Source organism: Balaenoptera borealis (assembly GCF_965194805.1).
Source record: "Balaenoptera borealis genome assembly, chromosome: 7".
In the NCBI taxonomy this organism is placed as follows: Eukaryota; Metazoa; Chordata; class Mammalia; order Artiodactyla; family Balaenopteridae; genus Balaenoptera; species Balaenoptera borealis.
Genome location: NC_138864.1, coordinates 72882698 through 72903874, shown reverse-complemented (window position 1 = coordinate 72903874; position 21177 = coordinate 72882698). Strand labels below are relative to the sequence as shown.

General features: G+C 33.0%; 1 protein-coding gene across 3 annotated transcripts in view; it reads left to right on the top strand.

Annotated features, from left to right (window-relative positions):
- VPS50 (VPS50 subunit of EARP/GARPII complex) overlaps window positions 1–21177 on the top strand; it is a 128873-nt gene that overhangs the window by 52102 nt on the left and 55594 nt on the right. For all 3 annotated transcript variants that reach the window (XR_014246423.1, XM_082398262.1, XM_082398261.1), the window contains 4 exons: window positions 4850–4982; window positions 7811–7902; window positions 11932–12026; window positions 12362–12460. Coding sequence is in view for 2 of the 3 variants with exons in the window: in XM_082398262.1 (XP_082254388.1) it covers window positions 4850–4982; window positions 7811–7902; window positions 11932–12026; window positions 12362–12460 (419 nt within the window). In the remaining variant the exon portion in view is untranslated. The remainder of the gene's footprint in view (window positions 1–4849; window positions 4983–7810; window positions 7903–11931; window positions 12027–12361; window positions 12461–21177) is intronic.

Sequence of the window (21177 nt, the reverse complement as noted above, 5' to 3'; positions counted from 1 at the left end):
AGCATCAGAAGCATTTGTTGCTTTGAGAATTGACACTAGTTGATTGCACAGTATAGGGGAAAGTGGTTTCTGGAGTCCAACTTTAAAATGAAATGACTCTTATTGTCAGCATAGTCTTCAAGTACAGAGATGAACACATTTTGGCTTAAATCTATTAAAAACAATATTTATATATCTATTCCCCATTGCCTTTTTTCTTAAAATATTTACTTTCTGTGTATTTAGTATAATGAATCTATACATTTGTTTCTATTTTAGAATATAAATTTAGGTAAGAATCATCTTGCTCAGTACATCATAGTCTTATGTTTGTACATATGAACATTTTTGAAGGTAAGTTTAGGAGACTTTTAGACATGGGCATTGGCCTAGCTAGATTTGTGAATTATTTACACTTGAGTAAGTTTGGTGAGAAAAAGCTTGGTATAATTTCACTAAATAATTTCAACGTTTTCTGAAAAAAATGCCATATAAACATTTCTGTGTGTATAATCTCATCCAAACCCATTAAAGTTTAGAAAATAGTCAAGACGTAACACAGTAAAGAACCTCCTTTTCCTTGAATAAATAGGCAAATAATGTAGCTAGACAGTGGTTGGGTGGAGAATAGAAGGTAGTAGTTCCAAGTTTCAATTTTCTGGTTTGTTAAACTGTGGCAAGTATAATAAAAGTTAATTGGTGGGCTATAGCACAATTATTTGTATAGTTATAATTTTTCTTTGGGAAAAGTAAGACTAACACTGCCTTCCTTTTATCTGTCAGAAAGATATAATTAGATTAAATTTATTTGCATAATATAAACACAAATTTATGCAAAGTTGAGTTTATGAAAGTTTGTAGAAGAGTACCTTTATTCCGGTTAATGATTTTTGATTTGCAGCCCAGAATGTTTTTGTGATTTTTGCTTTTCTTTGTCCTCTGCTTTTAGCTTTTTCCTGACCTTGTGCATCATCGGTTTTCATTACATGTGTGTGGTATGAGAGCTATGTCAGTTGTAATGATGTGGTAAAAATAAACCAAGGAAAAAAGCAAGACTGGTTCATTGTAAAGGTAGTAATTATAATAGTAAACAGGGAAAGTCAACATAAAAAGTTACCCCAAATTATGGCATAAGTATGCAGAATTACTTGTGTTGATCTCTGCAAGCCATGTGTAAATCTGGATAGCCATTCTAATTTTTCTGTAAATAGGTACCCATAGCCAATTCGGTATACTCAGAAGTTTCACTCCCTCCTGTGTTCCTTCCATTTTTATTCCCCACGCCACCTCTTACAGGTAACTGACTTCAGTGTTTTCTTCTTTATATTCACTGTGTTTATTTTTTTGATGATAGGCAGATATATCATTAAATGTTTTTCTATTTCTTATGACATATATATATATATATATATATATATATAAATTTTCCCTTTCTCACATGTATATGTATCATATGAAAGGGAAAATTTTTTATTTAAAAATTTTTTTAAATGTATATGTCTGCTTATCATTATTTTTCACAGTTGCAAAGTGCTCTTTTTTGTGTGTGAAGATAGTTTATCCAGCTGATCTCCTGTGTTTGGACATTTAGATAGATTCCAATATTTTGCAGTTACAGATAATCCTTCAATGAATAACCTTGTGCATATGTATTTTCACATTGTTTGAAGTACACCTTCAGGATAAATTCCTAGAAGTGAGATTGCTGGGTCAAAGGGAAAATACACATGTAGTTTTGTTAGACAGTGTGGTTTTGTTAGACAATGTCAAATTCATTTCCAGAGAATTGTATCATTTTGCATTCCCACCAGCAGTGGATGAGAGTTCCTGTTTTTTTGTTCACAGCCTTGCCAACAGAGTATATATGGTATCAAAGATAAACAAAACTGGACACTGATTAAAGTGGTATGGACAGATTTCAATCAGTAATATACTGTTGTAATGGGGAAAAGAATCCATTGTGAACTGAACTCAGCTTCCATTTGTACAGGGGTCACTGGGCATTGTAAAGGGAGAAAGAGGGACTAGGAAGGGGGATGAGCAGGGGCTCAGAAGAAGCAAGGAAGTGAAAAATTACAAAAAACAAGGGGGCTTGGTCCATGTGAAACCCATCTGGGTTAGGCTCCCACCTTCTCCCTCAGAGACTGGGAGACAGGGGCCCTATCTTCAGGTTTTAGCTGGAACAAACAATATATTCTTTTGGCAGCCTTGACTTTTCTCAGGCAAGCACTTTAAGGGGCGCTAGGGTCATCCTAGGGTTGTGGCCGTGAGCTGCTAGAAACTACATTAGTGTCTTGTTCAACTCTTTGTAGGTCAAGATTGAGGCCTAATGAAGGAGAGGGCTCAGGGAGCTGGCTAGAGTTTGGTCAAGGGGAAAATCTTTGTTAATGGGCAGCTTTAAAATTTTCACTGATCTGATGCCTGAGAATTTGTTTCTTACTGTAGTTTTAATTTACATTTGCCCTCTTATGAGTGAAGTTGGATATGTTTTCAAATATTTAAGGGCCATCTTTATATCTCTGTTAAGTGTGTTTATATCTTCTTCCCATTTTTCTATAGGATTTTTGGTCCTTTCCCCCCAAATTTTTAAGAGTTCATTATAAATGTGAGATTTTTTTTATTGTGACATGTATTGTGAATACTTTTTTCAAGTTTATCATTTGATTTGTTTACTGTTGTTTTGTTGTTGTTGTTATAGAAAATTTATAAAAATTTTTATGTAGTAAAATTTATCAAATTTTACTTTCATTACCACTGAATTTTGAGTCATAATTAGAAAGCCTTTACCTATATCAAGGTGAGAGAAGAATTAACTCATGTTTTCTTTTGGTGCTAGTATAGTTTTATTTTTTAGGTTCAGCTGTCTTATCCATTTGGAGTTTGTTCTTGTGGATGGTGTGAGGAGTAGATCTAATTTAGTCTTTTTCCAACTGACTGTCAGGTTGTCCCAACACTAATAATGAAAAAGACTGTCTTCACTTAAGTGATATGAGATGCCATCTTTATCATATACCATATTTTTATATGAGGCCGGATCTATTTCTTGTTTTTATTGGTATCTCAGTAAATTCATAAATTAACTTAGGGAGAACTGACATCTCGATGATGTTGAGACATCCTAACCAAGAGTGAGGGATGTCTTTCTATTTGTTCAAGTCTACCTTTATGTCTTTCAGTTTTCTTCATAGAATTTTGGATCATTTTTTGTTAAGTTTATTCCTAAAATTTTTATCTTTTTTGTTGTTATTATAAGTGGAGGTTTCTCATTCATTGTATCTTATAAATAGTTATTATTTGTGTATATGAATTCTGTTATTTTTATATGTTAATTTTATAACCTGCTACCTTGCTGAATTCTTTTATTGTTTGAGTTTTATCATTCATTCTCTAGGAATTATATCCTAGGTATATTATGTCATTTGCAGATAGAAGTAGTTTTATTCTCTTCCTATTCTTTTGCTTCTTATCATTTTCTCTAGTCTAATTGCATTGGCTAGTATCTCAAGAACATAGTTAAAAAGTAGTGGAGATAGTGGACATCCTTGTCTTCTTCCTGACCACAGTGGGTATGCACTAAAGTTTCCTCATCTTAAGGAAATGTTTATCCGTTTTTATTTTCTCATGAGTTATTATTAGGAATGACTGTTGAATTTTGTCAAAGGGTTTTCAGCATCTTTGGGGACAATCATTTTGTTTTTCTTCTTAGACCTATTAATGTGACAGATTATGTTAATAGATCCTATAAGATTGAACCATTGTACTGTTCTTGGCATAAGCCCCACTTGGGCAGTCTGACTCCAGTGGTTAACAACTTTATTTTACTACTTCTTAGTTGAGTTTCAGAGATTTGACGTGCCTACACAAAAGTGTACTTGCTGAGTCATACAAATTAGTATTCTTATTAATTGCTTGATGAATGAATGTTTTAGTAAATGGGGAATTTAGAGGAGGGGGAAATCATTATGGAGAGAAAAAATACTTTTTGAAAGAGAGAGGACGACTACCAACTGGGATTTCCTGAGCCTCGATAACACCATAGCTATACTTTCTATATAGCTTATTTCTACTACCTATTTATTTTGGGGGGCTTACATCATAGTCTTATTAGCCTTTCAGTGTTTTATCAGCATGATCAGTTGTGGTGGATTGATTACAAATTGAAGAAATGCTACGAAATCTCAAATGATGGAGCAGATGCTCCATTGTGACAGACAGAAAGCCTGCAAAATCGAATCGAGGCATTACTCTACCTGCAGAAAAAAAGGGCAGAATGACAAACTGATAGTTTTTACAAAGGATAGAGGAAGAAAAATCCATGCATTTCCTTTAGGGAGAAGATTTGGGACCACATATTGTTTCATAGCCATGTTATATAAAACATTTTAAAATGCTGTTGTCAAATATGAAATATCTATATCCATGTGATTTACAGAATTTGCAGATTGTCAAAGGTACTTACTTAATTTACATAAATAAAATGATTGACTTGTAAAATATGACCACCTTTTTGCAAGTTGTAACTTGGGTCCAAGGGTGAGTGTGAAGCTGCATTTCATGCTAAGAACATGGCTTTGAAAAAATATATTTGGGGAAGTTTGCACTCCTGGTTATGAGAGCACTTGCCATTCAGTAGTATGTGGATTCATAGTATATGGACTGATACTCCTAATGAATACTAAAAAGCCATGTTGAAATAGGAATTGCTTGAACAAAATTTTCTTGCCATTGAACTTTCTTTTTAGATACATCAGTGGAAGAAATTTTCTTATCTAATTCTTCAATGCATTTGATTGACACCATAACATTTTATTTTGATTCACTTTGTGTTAAACATGATAATTTGAAAGTTGGCTCTTGTCATTTTCTTCAGCATGTTACACCAGACAGCTATATTCCATGCCTTGCTGACCTGTGCAAAGCACTGTGGGAGGTTATGCTCAGCTATTACAGAACTATGGAATGGCATGAAAAGCATGACAGTGAGGATACTACTTCTGCTTCTGGTAGGAAATTATTTTGATTTGATTTTTAAAAACTGAACTATAAATATGCCGTATTTCTGGAGTAAGGAGAAAGAAAAGGGACAGCTATACTTTTAGAATTTCAGGGACCATGATGACCATAGGTTAAATGTTTACCAGAGAAAGTGATTCAGCTACTATAAAAACTCTATTACCTTTGGGGATTAACTGGGCTGAAGGGCTTCTTATGTGATAGGTATTACCAGTTTCCAGGAATATGTGGTGATGACCTTAGGACTAAGTTATTAAGAAAGAGCTTTAAAAAAAAATGAGTTGCAAACTAGGTAGGACATTGGTCTGTCCAAATTTACTATAAAATTAATGCTAATGTTCAATATTAAGTCTTTTTTGCTAATATTCAAGTTGTACTAATAAAACTAGATTCTAAGAATTAATAATTATACTGATACTTTTCTTCCTGAAAATAGATAGCAGGACATAAAAATTTCATAAAAGATGATGTTTTTAAATATCATCTTTGAAAGCAAAATACAACTTTAAATGTCTATGGTGTAGTCATAAAGAGCAAATCTTTGAAAATTATATTAACTAGGCATGTTTAAATTACTTCATTCATGTAATTATATATCTTAAGTGATTATCCTTGAACAATAGCTAAGATTAAGTATTCAAAATACTTTTAAAAGTAATAAATGAGTCTACCAGTATTTAGTATGGGCAAAATAAATTATACTGTACCTGTTTTTTTGTATTACATACAGTTTAACATAGCTAGTCAATCAAGTCATTTTAGTAACTTCTAATTTCTGAAGTGTTTGGTTTCTGTGATTGGGTGGGTGGAGGAATGCTCAAATCTTAGTTTGATTAAACATAGGATTTTGGTAATATAGAAGACATACGTTTAATATTTATCTTGACTCATAAGAAGCTCATAAATATACATAGCAAAAAATAAGAAAGGTAAATTCTGTGGAAGGATTTTCATTCTTTTAGAAATATTGTTGGGGGAGGAAGAGGTTTAAAGGAAGAGAGAGAAAGGAGAAAGCAGAAAACAGGGGTGGGCATTGAGCCAGGATTCTAGGCCAGACTATTTTTACCCAATTCCTCTACTACCTCTGGGAGTATGGGCTTTGCAGTCAGAGATACTTCGCTTCAAGGTTTGACTGCCATTTACCAAAGGCGAGAATGTGAAGAAGTCACTTTATCATCTCCAGGCCTCAGTTTGCTCCTTAAAATGATAGCTTAAGAAAACAAAACAAACAAAAAGCTTCAGAGTGTAGTAACACATCTACCTGTAGGATTGCTATAAAGTTTAGAGAAAATGTAAAAAGTGCTTACACTGGTTGTTGTTAATATCATCAAAGGAAATGGATCAAGAGAGATGATTATAATAATAATGAAATGTCTATAGGCCTTTTTTTTTTTTTTTCATTTCATTTTTCTTAGGGAATTCCTGGGTTTAAGGGATTTTTTCCCCACAAAGTTTATCTTGTTTTGGCAACCTTTATTTTTTTCTAGATATGGTACCTGTTTAGATAGCTCAGCACCTCTTTTCCTTTTTCTAGTACATTATTTAAGGAGAAACCAAAGGAAAAGTTTGGAACAAAATTAATACGTACTTTAGATATGAGTATAGAAGACAATATATACTCATCATGGTGAAGCTCGCTTTTTGCTTCAGGCTAATAGTTTACAGGTATTACGTATTGTATGCATTTTCACTGAGGTATAGATTCAAACTTAAAACTCTATTTGAACCTTCTATACTTAGTCCTCTTTGCTAAAATTCCTTCACCCTAATCTGTATAATTTAAGAATGTTGAGGACTCTGGTCAGTCTAATAGTCAGCTGACAATATCTAGGGCTGTAAAAAGTTATTTGTTCACCAGAAATTCTTCCTCTCGTATTCACATTAAGGACTAAAATTGTAGGAATCAGTAATTTAAAAGTTATTCTTCACAGAACTTCATACAGCTGAAAGGGCCTCTAGAGTTCATCTGTTGTAGTTCTCTAGTGATACTACTGGTGTCCGAACACTTTACCGTTCTAAATAAACTAAAGCTGTAGCTCAGGTGCACTGCTCTGAGCTGCTGGGTTCCTAATAGCCAGACCATACAGATGATATGGCTTAAGCTGTAGGAGTAGTCACAGGTACATTAGGAATGTATCTGGGGCCTGGCCTATGAAAGGGCCTTTTGCTGCTTACCAGTGGGTACCCTGCTAGCCTCAGATGAGATCATATCCTCAGTTGTTCTGCACAGTTTACTTGCACAAAGGCATAATTTTTAAAATATAATGTGTATGTGTATTTTCAGTTGCTTTTAGGGGGAGAATTATTTTGAGGCAGGTCATTGATCTTACCTGTTGAACTGGACGTTGTTAGATTATTTACTTGGAATGGATAAAAGTATTCTGGATCATGAAAAATATAAAATGTATGCATCATTGCCTCACTGCATGAGCAGTTTTGCACTCTGTACTCTTGTTAACATATTAATTGAAAATTGGGTTAATTGGTCCTGTAACGCCCTGGCAGTAGGCAGTTTATGGGTCATTAAGAATCTGGTTTCTGGGACAACACTACCCAAATTGGAATCCCAGCTATAATCACATATAAGCTGAGTGGTCTTAGGTGTAAAGTACTTAACATTTCAGAGTCTGAATTTGTCTATTTTATCAAATGAGTTTAATCCTAATTCCTATTTTTTTGCCATTGTTTTCGTTGTATAAATATTGAGAATATTTTCTGTATTTTACACATGCTTACAGTATATGAGAATCCAAATTTTTTTTTTTGAAAACAAAAATGTGAAGCAAATTTTAAAACGTATACCATCTTTTATTTTCAGAAGGGAGTAATATGATGGGTACTGAAGAAACAAATTTTGATCGTGGCTACATAAAAAAGAAATTAGAACATGGACTTACACGAATATGGCAGGTTTGGTTTTTTTAAACTATTTTTTTACCAAAGCAATAGAAACCTTCATGTCAAAGTTGTTTTAGAAATTCAGTATTTAAGTTTTCTGTATTTGTTTGTTTTCCCTGCAGATCTAATCATATGTTAGTTTTTCTTTGGAATAAGTCTACCATTTGAGTTCTGTAATTTAGTTGTCAATTATATTTGACTATAAGTGGCAGTAGAAAAAGTTTTAATTTGAAAATATCCATTGGAAATATTCCTTGATCACATTTTGCTTTTAGTGTCCTAACAGATTTGTGCTTTCCTAAAGAAGTTGTTTTCTTATTGAGATACTGTTTATTTTGTGTGTGTGGTTTTTTTCCTTTTCTATTAATTTTAGGAAAAGGATAACTATATAATAGGTGACATAGTTGGGTTGGAGTCTAGAACAGAATGAAGAATTCTAAGTCAGTGATTATTGTGCCTTGAGTGAATCTTATGTATTTGTTGACCGCATGTGTATTCCTTGGCTTTTCTTTTGCAGTTTAGTAGCTCAGTTGTTATCAGATAACTAAATTTGTTAATTTGTTAAAAATTTTTACTTCCTAGATAAGTGTAATTTCTTTGATGATAACTTTGTTCTTTTTGGACTGCTTCAAAATTTAGAAGACGATAGACACTTTGACCATATTATGGTCTTTTAAAATGTATTTTTGATTTTTCTAATGAAGCTGATGTTTAGTTTGAAAATCTTTTATAGGATTTCTTTTGAAAAAATTGTTTAGGAAAATATATACTGAAAACATAAATTTCCTCAAGAATCACTTAGCAGTTATAATTTAGTGCTCTTCTAACTTTTGATAACTTTCTATTGGATATGCTATTTGAATTTATACTTTAATATTTAAATATGTGATAGTGGTAAGATCTTCGCCTTTTATATTTTCTGATGTGACCATATGAAACTAATTTTTAGTTTTCCATTAATTATGGGTTGGGGCTGACTTTTTTCTGAATGTTATGTATAACAGAAAGGAAAATCTCATTCTCTAGGGTCAGATATGAGTTGTTTCTGATTTAGTCTTCTAACAGGATCTAATTATACTTTGTTGAAATTGTAGAATCTATGATAGAATTTCTGGTAATTCAAAGTACTTTGGATTATTGGCCTGATATTTTATACAGCTAGTTTCTATTCAGTCTGGCAACCTAATGTCATTCTTGATATAGGAATATCTGTTAAATGTAAGATTTAGTAAAGCTATTATCATTTAAGTGTTTGGCCAGTTTAATGAAAGTCATCATGCTTTTGAATATAGATAATTGTGTTGTAGGTTTCAAGTTTTAGAATATCTTCATCTCCGCCCACTTCAAGTCCCTTTTGCACCTCCAACCCCAATTCTCATCCAGTTCTACACAGGACTTTGTGTACGTTAGGAACTCATTAATGTATGTTAAATTGAAATTACAAAGCTCAATGCAATTGAAGAAGGCAAAAGCTCTGTAAAGTAAATGTTCTTTGAGAACACATCTGGCAGACAAAACCTGGCAGGAATTGAATTCATTTGATAGCACAATCTGATCAGTATTGTCATTTGGCTTTTTGTAGTATTTATTTATCCCATTAAGGTGAACATTCATATGTTGAAGGGATATAAATGTGTTTTATTTTGGGATACTGCCCTAGACCCCACTGGGGATGTTATATAATATATGCTATACCTACCATAATTCTAATATCTGAAATGCTAAATTCCAAAGCACAAGTGAGCATGTGACAGTTTATTGACATCATACATTTATTATAGAGATGATAAATGATGATTGAGAAGCATAAGAAGATAGTTAACATTTCTGACATAAAACTAAACTCAGAATCGTAATCACCTTGATTATTATTATAAAAACTTTTCAGTTTTTAGAATATTGTCGCAAATATTCCATGCATTTTGACTCAATCAGAACCTTTAAGGGAAAAAGGTTGTATCAGTCATAATATGTGTATCACACTGTTTGTGGGTTTAAGAAGATGGTGGTGAAAGCATGGTCCTTGACCTCATGGAGCTTACATATACAACCATATGAAAGTCTTGGTCTTCCAAGATTTTCTTTTTAGTCTTTAAATATTTGATACGTGAGAAGTGACAGTTTTAAAATGCTTATTATTTCTTTCTTTTTACTATAGAAAATTAGGGTTGGAATATTTCTACTTTTTGTGAATTTGAGATTTTCTTTACAGCCTAATAAACCACCCACTTTTAAAGTTCTTCCTGGGGCATTTGAAAAATAACCATGTATTTCTTCTTTGTATTGGGAATTAGGTTCTCTATGTAAATTAAAGCAGTTTATTATTTATATGTATTATTCTCATCTATATTCTTATTTGGTTGTGGTTTTCTTGATCTGTGCTGTTCTGAGGGAGGAGTTTTAATCTTCCAGAATGATTGTAGTTTTGTCAGGTTTTTCTTTTATTTCTAACAGCTTTTGTTTTTATACCGGATGCCATGTTGATTGATGATGCAATGCTAATAACCACTTTACTTACCCTCATTGTACATAATTCTCTTTATTAATTTAAAAAAATAGCTCTTTTCTCCTTAGGCATTTTGCAGTGAATTCTAGTTTGCTTTATTATTACCATTGCTGTATTTATGTTGTTCATATTTTCCTGATAAATCCTTGACTATTCCTTTATTTTAAATGTTTTTATATCATGTTTTAGTTTTAAAAATAAAGATAGTATGTAAAGTTCTTAGTATAATGCTTGACAAAAGTAAATAATCAGAAAGCAGTAGTTTTTACTGCTGTTTATTAAGCTCTTATGTGTGTATTAGAACTGTTTCTGATTTTCCTATTCCATTGACTTTTCTCTATATTGCTAGCATTTTTTGGATAGTTTTTAATATATTTAATATAGGTGGTACAAGTCCTCCATCATCACTGATAACTTCATCCTTTCAAAGTGCTATTTTTAAAAAAGAGGTTATTGTCTATTATTTCTAGTGAATTTTAGAATAATTGTTCAGAAGAAAAGTTTTTGTGTGTGATTTTGGTTAGAATTTCACTGTATCTCTACATTAACTTGGAGAAATAGACATTCACAGTATTTAGTCATGTATTCAGTCCCTTAACTCTCAATTTATGGAAATTTCTTTTGTATCCCATTAGAATTGTTAGTTTTTTGTTATAGGTCTGATAGCTCTTATTAAAGTTATTCCTAAGTATATTGTATTTTCAATATTTGTTTTAAATGAAATCTCTCCATTTTTAGGTGCTTCAGCCAGGTATACGTGAAAACTATTAATTTTTATATACTGTACTTAAACACTTCACACAATCATCTTATTAATTCTAATTATTTTTGAATTGATTATTTTGGGGTTTCTAGCTTACTGAACCATGCCCAAATAATGATTTTTATCAGTATATCTAGTATGAGGATATAATTCTTATCTTGCATGTGTGTGTGTATTAGTAGTGATGATGTGTTCTGTACTATTTTTTTAAAAATTAATTTATTTATTTTTGGTTGCATTGGGTCTTTGTTGCTGCGCGGGCTTTCTCTAGTTGTGGTGAGCGGGGGCTACTCTTCGTTGTGGTGCGCGGGCTTCTCATTGCAGTGGCTTGTCTTGTTGCGGAGCACGGGCTCTAGGCACGCGGGCTTCGGTAGTTGTGGCACGCAGGCTCAGTAGTTGTGGCTCGCGGGCTCTAGAGTGCAGGCTCAGTAGTTGTGGTGCACGGGCTTAGTTGCTCCATGGCATGTGGGATCTTCCTGGACCAGGGCTCGAACCCGCGTCCCCTGCATTGGCAGGCGGATTCTTAACCACTGCGCCAGCAGGGAAACCCCAAGTCTGTACTATTTTTATATCTGCTGTTCATGGAATTGTCTCTATGATATCACCCTAAATATGCTGACTATTAGCCTAACTAGATATTTTTTTTATCAAGTTAAGAATCTATTGCTGTCTCATTTTAATGTGTAACTGTACAAAAAATGGTTCTGAGAACTTATTTTCTATATTTTGGATTTACTTGAAATATTTATTTATTGTTTTTTTTTTTTAATAGGATGTTCAACTGAAAGTAAAAACCTACTTGCTTGGAACTGATTTGTCTATATTCAAATATGATGACTTCATCTTTGTTTTGGATATAATCAGCAGGTAGTGTTTCAGATCTTGTCTTATTCTTTAGTTTGATTTATTGAACCATGATAATCAATGAAATCATGAATCACTGAGTTGTAATGTATAACTTAATGGAAGTAAAGATAATTGAACATTCATAGTCTAATTTCTGCTAGGTTTATGTGTGAGTGTGTTTAAATATTTCTGCCCTTTGGATGTTTGTAAACTGTAATGAATGTGATCTTTAGAATTTCTTCAAACATCCAAATTTTTATGATTTGTTATCTTTGAATAAAGATGACCTGTACTTCTCTTTTTTCCCTATAATAAACATGTTGCTGAAATTTATGTAAATCTGTCTGTCCAACTAGGTTGATGCAAGTTGGAGAAGAATTCTGTGGTAGCAAGTCTGAAGTTTTGCAAGAGTCTATTAGAAAACAAAGTGTCAATTATTTTAAGAACTACCATAGGTAAGAACTCTAATAAAATATGAATAGACTTATTTAGGTAGTGAGAATACCTTTGTCTAATGCTTAACCTTATAGTGTTAATTGGTTTAAAATAATTACTTTTGAATTTGAAAGACTATCTTCTTTGTAGCTTTTTTTAGAATGGTTAAGGATTTTTTTTACCAAAAATATCATAAAATATTCTCATTACTTATTTTTTGTAAATTTCAATATGTGTTTTGTCTTGAGGGGCTTAAAATATTGAGCTGACTTCTGTATGGGTGAAAGATGATTACATTAGGGATCCCCAGAAGAATCTGGCCACTATTCTCTACCTGCATATATGGTGTGAGCTAGTAAGGAAGTTAAATCAGTAGCGGCAGCACTCAGTGAACAGGGGATGCTTGAAACTGTGTGCCTTTTAGGAGTAAAAAGGCTTTCAGAGAACAGGACATGATATTCAGAATGTAGCTACAAAGCCAAGATTTTATACTACATTGCTTTGCAAAACAATCACTACTAACTTTAAAAAGGTTGCCTAGGAATGGTTTTGGGAGTGGAAGAAGGTGGGAAAGAATGTTTATATAGCAATGTGTTTGTATGCTTAAAGCAGCATTGAATTGAGACAGAGAATATTTATTAGACCTTTCTTCATATAAGCTGGACCCTATGCTGTACACCTTATATACATTTTATCATTTGAATTGAGTTACAGCTCACTTTTTATAATGCATTTTTACTTTTTAAAATTAAGTTTTGATTTTGTTGTTATTTGGTGCTGGGGAGAGTTGGGATTTGAAATTCTCCTTTCTCTCCTTGTTCGGAGTCAACCCCTGGTCACAGGGATATGTGCTATGTCAGAAGAGAGATTACTGGACATGAAACCATTGACTAATTTATTATTAAATATATTTAAGTACACATTTTCTGTCTTAATTGTAAACTATTAAATATTTATTTTGAAAGTTTATTTAAGTTGATCCTGTACCAAAGCAGAGCCTTTGAGTTTCGCAATTGAATGAAGAGAATGTTTAAAAAATTAAAAAAAATTTTTTAATTGATTAAACCTCAGGAAAACAGTGGTAAGGGAACAACATGAAACCCTAACACTACCTTAATTTATAACTTCCTTTTCTGTTAAAACTTAAGCCCTGTTAAAACAGAAGGCTTGGCCTATACACATTGCTGTCCAAAATGAGAGGGGCCTTATACTCACAGATGGGAAAGGATAAAGAACTGTGAAGGAGCCAGAAGCTTCACTTACCGTATCAGAATGCAGGCATGCTGGATGTCCATTTCTCAAAGATAGCTTTATATCCAGCAAGACAACTGGGGGGGGTCTTTTGATGTTCATTGTGACTGCAAGATGTGTGTAATGCAAAAAACATGGATTTATTTAATGGTTTGCATTCTGCATTCCATTTTACTTACTGTCAAAAGGTGTCTGTCATCTGTGGCCACCAGGCAAGGGCATTTCTAGACTCTGACTATGATGGATATTCCTCACAAAAGTTCACCTTGATGAAATTAGAAAATATCGAAATGAATTATTGTTTCCAAAACACTCAATATTTTAATGGGCTTTTCTTGTTAGAAACATTTGTGAAACTTGTTTCCCATTGAGGAGGCCGTATTGTATTGTTAGAAGGAGAGCAGGACTGGGAAATGGTAAACTCGGGCTCTTACCACATTTTTGCCACTTGCCGTCTCTCTGTCATTGGACAAATCATTTAACCCCTCTGAGATATGGTTCTATCTATCAATCGTAAAATGAGGTGGCTGGACTAAAAGGTCTCCCGAAGTATTACCTGCAGATCTTTCCCTTTTTTCTTGCTGCATTGTGTATTATAAAAATTGGAATAGGTTAAAAAAGAGTAAAGATGTAATCTTTCTTTGTAGTATTCTTCTCTTTTCCCAATGTTTAAACCAGTCTTGCTCATATACTGCCTGTAGTCATTATCTCTCCAACAGCTGCCATTTGGGAAATTATAATGAAATCACTTGGTAAAGTTGGTGCCAACCATCAGTGTGTTCTGAAGTACATCTGTTTCTTTATAAAGCAAGATAAACTTGACAGGCAGTTTAGAAATGATGCCAATGTATATATATTGAGTTGACGAAAGTCATTACATTAGCCAGTGATGAATCTAAATCTACTAAATTCCGATTTAATATCTCCTTCACCAAATCATATTACATAAATACCGAAAAATACCATGAAACATGGTGAAATATAGATCATCTGTTTCAATTTTGTTGAAGTGTTTAAATATGCTTACAATTTGTTTCATGGTCCTCTACTGCCAAGTAGAGCTCTTGAGAATAAAGAAATTCTTGAACCGAATTACTCTTATTTTACAGTCCATTTAGGTTGTTGGTTTGAAGATGTAAGCATAATAAAAAGGTGAAAATAGAAGCATTTTACTCTTTGGCAGAACATCTGTTTATAAAATGTACCCACGTTGCTTGTGGAAGTTGTATTAAAGCTTGTGTGCCATTATCTTTTTCTAGGGCAAAGCTGGATGAGCGTGTGAGGGAGCACAGTCTCTGTCATCTGTCAGTGTAAATTCTCATCTTTCAAAGATATATTTTATTCTCCCAGGTTTCTTTATGTTCAGGTTCTAAGTCTGTATACACCCAATGCTGTCATTTTTCTGCCAGATGTTGCAGAATTCCCCAAAGCACAAATAATCTAGTTTGAACAGTAGTGACATAGAAATTATGTAGCAGTGTGCTATTGCCAAAACATTCTATTTAACAAGTACCTTTTATTTTTAATTACTTTAGTATTCAGAGCTTATAAATGTTTTCAGTGATCCTAAAGGTGCACTGACTGATGTCAGAAGAGGGGAAAGGTCACCTATCCTTTTAGGGAGAAAAGTCTCTCCTTGCCTTTTAAGGTTTAAGTTTATTAAGGTTTGGTTTATTCCTTAAGTGTCTTTAAAATGTGTGTTTCTAGGGTCAGTTTTATTATCCATATACTTATCTTTGTTTTCTGTCTGGATCAAATGATTTAATCATCTCTTCTGTTTTTGAATACCGGGCCTGACATCTTCTAGAACTGACCTGCCGGCATGTGTTGCACCCCTAGCCCCAATCCCCCGCCCGTATATCCTCTGCCAAATAAGTTGTTTTGGTTAAGGCTTCAGGGAGAGTAGTAAATAAGTTACCAATAATTTTACTTGTTTTATAGGAGATCTCATAAAGAGGTTTTTTTTTTTTTTTTCTTTAAAGAAAAACCTAACCTATAATAGCTTTAATTTACAAGTGTCCACGGATATATTTTCCTAGTATTGCTTTGTAACAAACTATCCTGAAACTTACAGGCTTAAAGCAACCATCATCTTATCATTATTACACGTATTCTGTGAGTCAGGAATAATTCAGGCAGGGATCAACTGATTCTTCTACTCCTCATAGCACTGACTGAGGTGACTAAGCAGTACTCAGCTGGTGGAAAGCTTGTGTAGCAGGTTCAAGACGGCTTCACTTGCACCTTGGTGGAGATGGCTGGAAGGGTGTACAGCTGTGTTGGTTAGTCAACATGCCTTCATGTGGCCGCTCCGGTATGGTGATCTCAGGGTGGTTGGACTTCTTACGTGGCAGCTGGCTTCCCATAGAACTAGAGTTCCAAGAGAACCACATAGAGGCTGCATGACCTTTTCTGATATAGGCTCAGGAGTCATGCAGTCCTTCTACCACATTCCTTTGAATACAGGCTAGTTGTAAGGCTGGTCCAGACTCAAGAAGAGGGAAATTAGACTTTTTCTTTTGATTGGCGAGTGGTAAGGTTGTGTCATAGAAGAGCATGTGTGTGGGATAGGAGGTATTGTTGCAGCTCTCTTTGATATATTCCTTGGGAAAAAAAGGAGAAATGTTTTCAGAAAATAATTTTCTTTTGGACTTGGTGATAATGGTGCCAATAAGTTAAATTTATTTTTAATATGTGAAGTGTTTTACTGAAAGTTTATGTAAAAGTACAACTATTTTCCATCTCTAAACCATACAAGAGGGCTTAAATTTTGGACTTAAAATGAGAACAAAAGGAACAATGTCTTCATAATATATATCTCTTACGTGACACTACTCCCTCTTCTCTATATATGTACATACACATAAATACACAATAACAATGGGTAGGCAACTATTAAACTCCTCTTAGTAAATACAGTTGTTACTGATTTCCAATTTTCTTCCTGCTGGTAAAGAGTCTGGGGCAGTGTGGTGTTATCAGTGGCCTTGGGTTCCTACCTCTAATGTGTTACTCACTAGCTTCATGGCCTGTGTGATTTTAACCAAATTTTTTACTTCTCTGAGCATCAAATTCCTTCTCTTTAAAATGTATAAAGGCTTATATTAGATACTCTACCTTCTTTAAAGCTTGTGCTTTTATCATTCGTTTTTGGAACCTACATTTTATTGCTTCAAGTCTTTTATTAGGTTAAGTAAGAGATCTGTGTTTCACACAGTTCTAATTCACTGACATTTTTCCTTTAACTTGTAGGTCAATATATTTGAGAAACGTTGTAGATCGGTTATTATCTCCTTCACTATATTTGCACTTTAAAATCTCTTTAATTTTATTTTGATTGTACGTATTTTTTTGTGTACCAGAGAAGGTTTTTTGTGTCCTGCTTGTGTGTTGTTTCTAAAGATGCAGGTGGCACCCAGAGTGCTTAAAATAATAATCGGGACTGCTTTTCACTATAACTATGATTATAGTCAGTTCTGTTATTCAACATCTGATTATAGTTTGTACTTTACATACTCATTGCTTTTTCATCATAACTGCCGTCTTTTTTGTGTATTAGAGTAAAATAGAAGAAAGGAAATAAAATGCAAATCTTTCAATTTGTGTAAAATGTTCTTGGGGAAAGAGATGCAAAGGAAGTTTTCTTTGGCTCTATTGAATCAATTTGGATAATATTAACCAACTTATCATTTACAGTAAAAAAAAAAAAAAGAAAAAAAAGTAAATTTTTGCCTTTGACTATTGTTTCCAACCATGTTGCAGTGAAAAGAACAAGATTTGGAAATCAGGGCCCCCTGTCTCTGCTGTCTACTACTTGTGACCTTGTGACCCTTCACAAGTGGATTAATGTTTCCTTGGGCCATTTGTGGCCTTATCTTTAAAATGGGCCTGCCCTTTATTGCAGACAATTTGGGAGGGTAGTGAGTAGATTATTACAGTTTTTTCTTTTGAAAAACTTTATTAAATCATAATTCACATAAATGTATGCATATCTTATTGTACAACTCTATGAATTTTTTTCATATATATACACCACATAAACTGCCCGGATTAAGATATGGAACTTTTCCAGTATCCTAGAACAAGGTACAAGGTATCCCTTGTACCTTTTCTCGGTCAGTAGCCTCCTCAGAGGTAACTGCCATTCTTCTGTCACCATTGACTAGTCATGCCCGTTTTGAACATTATGTAAATATTGTGGTTTTATAAACGTTGTTCTGAATTGTATTGCTTTTTATTTTAAATTTCCTGTTGTTTCTTACACACACACACACACACACACACACACACACACACACACACACACACGTTGATTTAGTTAGTATATTGACCTTGGATTCCTATGATCTGGTGGTTAAATTAGCATTTTATTAAATCTAATAGTTTGGAAATTCTTTTGAATTGTTTATACAATATGTCATTTGTGAATAATGATGGTTTTATATATTTCTTTCTAACCTTTGTATTGGTTAGGACTTCTGGTACAATGTTGAATAGAAGTGCCAACAAGGGACATCCTTTCAGTACTTTATGATATTTGTATGATATTTGTGGTAGGTTTTTGTAGATACTCTATATCAGATTAAAGAAATTCCTAAGAGACAGTCAACTTTAAGGTAAGAAATATTGGTAAAAGTAAAGGGGATACTTCATAATGATGATAGATTGTTAGGAAGATATAATAATCCTAAATTTGTATATTCCTACTAAAATAAATTTAAAATACATAAAGCAAAAATATTCAGACTAAAAGGAGAAATAGACAAATTGATAATCATAGTTGGGAAATTTTATGTGCCACTTTCAGTAATTTGGTAATATAAGCAGACAAAAAAATCAGTAAGGATATATGTTTGACCAACTTTTTAGTAAAATTTGCCTAATTGATATAGATATATTGGTATATGTATGTTTATACATGTGTATATATATTACAACACTTGACAGCTGAAGAATTCATATTTTTTTTAAGAGCAGAAGGAAAGTTTATCAAAATCGATCAACTGCTGGGCCCTAAAGCAAGTCCTTAAAAAAAAAAAAGTCAAAAGATTGAAATCATAGAGAGCATATTCTCCGACCACAGTGGAATTAAACTACAAATAAATAACAGAGAGATAACGAGAAAACCTGCCAGGTTTTTGAAATTAAACAACCTATTTTCAGTGTTAAGAAATCATATTGGGAATTAGAAATTATTTAAAAATGAATGATAATAAAAGTATGATATAAAAATTGTGGGATATAGCTAAAGCAGAAGGGGGAATTTTTAGCTTTAAATGCATTTTTTGGTAAAGAAAAATGTTTGAAAATCAGTGCACTAAACTTCCATTTCAAGAAGTTAAAAAAAATGACAGCAAATTAAACCTAAAGAAATAGAGGGAAGATAATTACAAGAACAGAAGTCAATGAAAGAGAAAGTAAATGTATAATAGAAACCTACAATGCTACTTAGCAAGACTGAGCAAGAAAAAGAAACACAAATTATATCAGCAGTTAAAAAGAAGGTAGCTATAGATCTTAAGACATTAAAAATAAAATAAAATGATATAAACTTTATGCTGATAAAGTTGACAATTTAGATTGAAAAGAACGAATTCCTTGTACATACTTAATAAGCTGATAAAATAAAATATAGAAAATCTGAATAATCCTGTATCTTTAAAGAAATTGAATCTTTGCTTCAAAGCATTTCCATAAAGAAATCTCCAGGCCTGCTGCTGTCACTGGTCAATTCAGCTGAACATTTAAGGCAGAAGTAATATCAAGACAAACTCTTTCAGAGAACAAAAAAGGACGGAATGCTTTATAACTTATTTTATGAGGCCATCGTAGCACTAATACCAAAACATAACAAGTTCGTTACAAAAAAAAAAATTACAGGCTAGTACCTCATAAGAACATAAATGTAAAAATCCTGAACAAAAGATTGGCAGATTACATCCAATGATATCTAAAAACAACAATACATCATGAATAGGCAGGGTTTATTGCAGGAAAACAAGGTTGGCTAAACATTTTAAAAATTAATAAATTTAATTTACTAATTAACAACTACAGGAAAAATACCACATTGATCATTTTAATAGATGAAGAAAAAAATTTTGATGAAAATTCCACCCTAGTTCCTGATTTTAAGAAATCCTGTCTGTAATTTTTACTTTCAGTCTAGTTTTGCTTCCGACCTAATTTTAATTTCAATCTTATACGTAAAGTATGCCTCTTATAAACAGCATGTAGTCTTTTTTTGTTTTCTTGTTTTAAAATCTAATCTGACGATTTTTGTGTTTTGATTGAACTGTTTTTTTCATTTTCATTTAATGTATTTATTGGCATAGTTGGGTCCATTAAACCCATCATATTGCTGTTTGGTTTCTGAAAGTGTAGATAACTTTTTTCATTTATTTTTTTCTCTTTCTACCTTCTTTTTGGTTGATCATCTATGTTTTCAATTTTCATATTTTTTTTCCTCAGCTTTAAAATGTATATTCTTATAGTGGTTACCATCAACATTCCAATATGCATTCCTGTTCTGTTCCAGTTGACCTTAAGTTAATATACTTCCAGAATAATGGGAGAACCAACTTTGTAACTCATTTATCTTCTCTTACCTTTTAATGTTTTTGTCATATACTTTTACTTTCTGTATTATTTTCTGTACTTTTTATGGGTAGGAATAACTAAGCTTCAGTCTGTGAGTTGGTATCTTTTATCACCATAATAGTTTTATATTATTGTGTAATAGATTACCATGAGTTTAGCAGCTTAAAACAACACCCATTTATTATCTCACAGTTCTGTGGAAGTCTGGATCAGCTTGTCTAGGTTCTCAGCTTAGGTTTCCAGAGGGCCAAAATCAAGGTGTTGGTTGGGGTTTTATCTGAAGACTTTGAGGAAGAATCTGCATCTAAGCACATTCAGGACATTGGCAGAATTCAGTTCCTTGTGGTTTTAGGACTGAGGTTTCTGTTTTCTTGCTACCTGTCAGCTATGAAGTGTTCTCAGCTTCTAGAAGCTGCTCTCCGGTCCTTGTACCTGACCCCTTCCATTTTCAAAGCCAACAATTCTCTCTGACTTCCCCTTCTGCTATCAGGAGGAGAAAAGACTCTGCTTTAAAAGGGCTTATTCAGTTAGATTTGTTCCACCTGGATAATTTCTGATTTGATTAACTCAAGGCAGCTAATTGTAATCTTAATTATATCTGCAAAATCTCTTTTTTCCATATTTGGTAATGTAATCTTGGGGGTGTTCTTCAACACATTTAGTTCTGGGAATTAGGGCAGACAATCTTGAGGGATTTTAGAGTGCATTTTAGAGTCATGCCTACCTCAATAATTGTTGTAATAATAGCTTTATTGAGATGTAAGTCACATACCAAAAATGCCAAAAATTCACTCCTTTAAAGTATATAATTCAGCAACAACTGTCACCACTATCTAATTTCAGAATATTTTTATCACACCAAAAAGAAACCCTGTACCAGTTAATT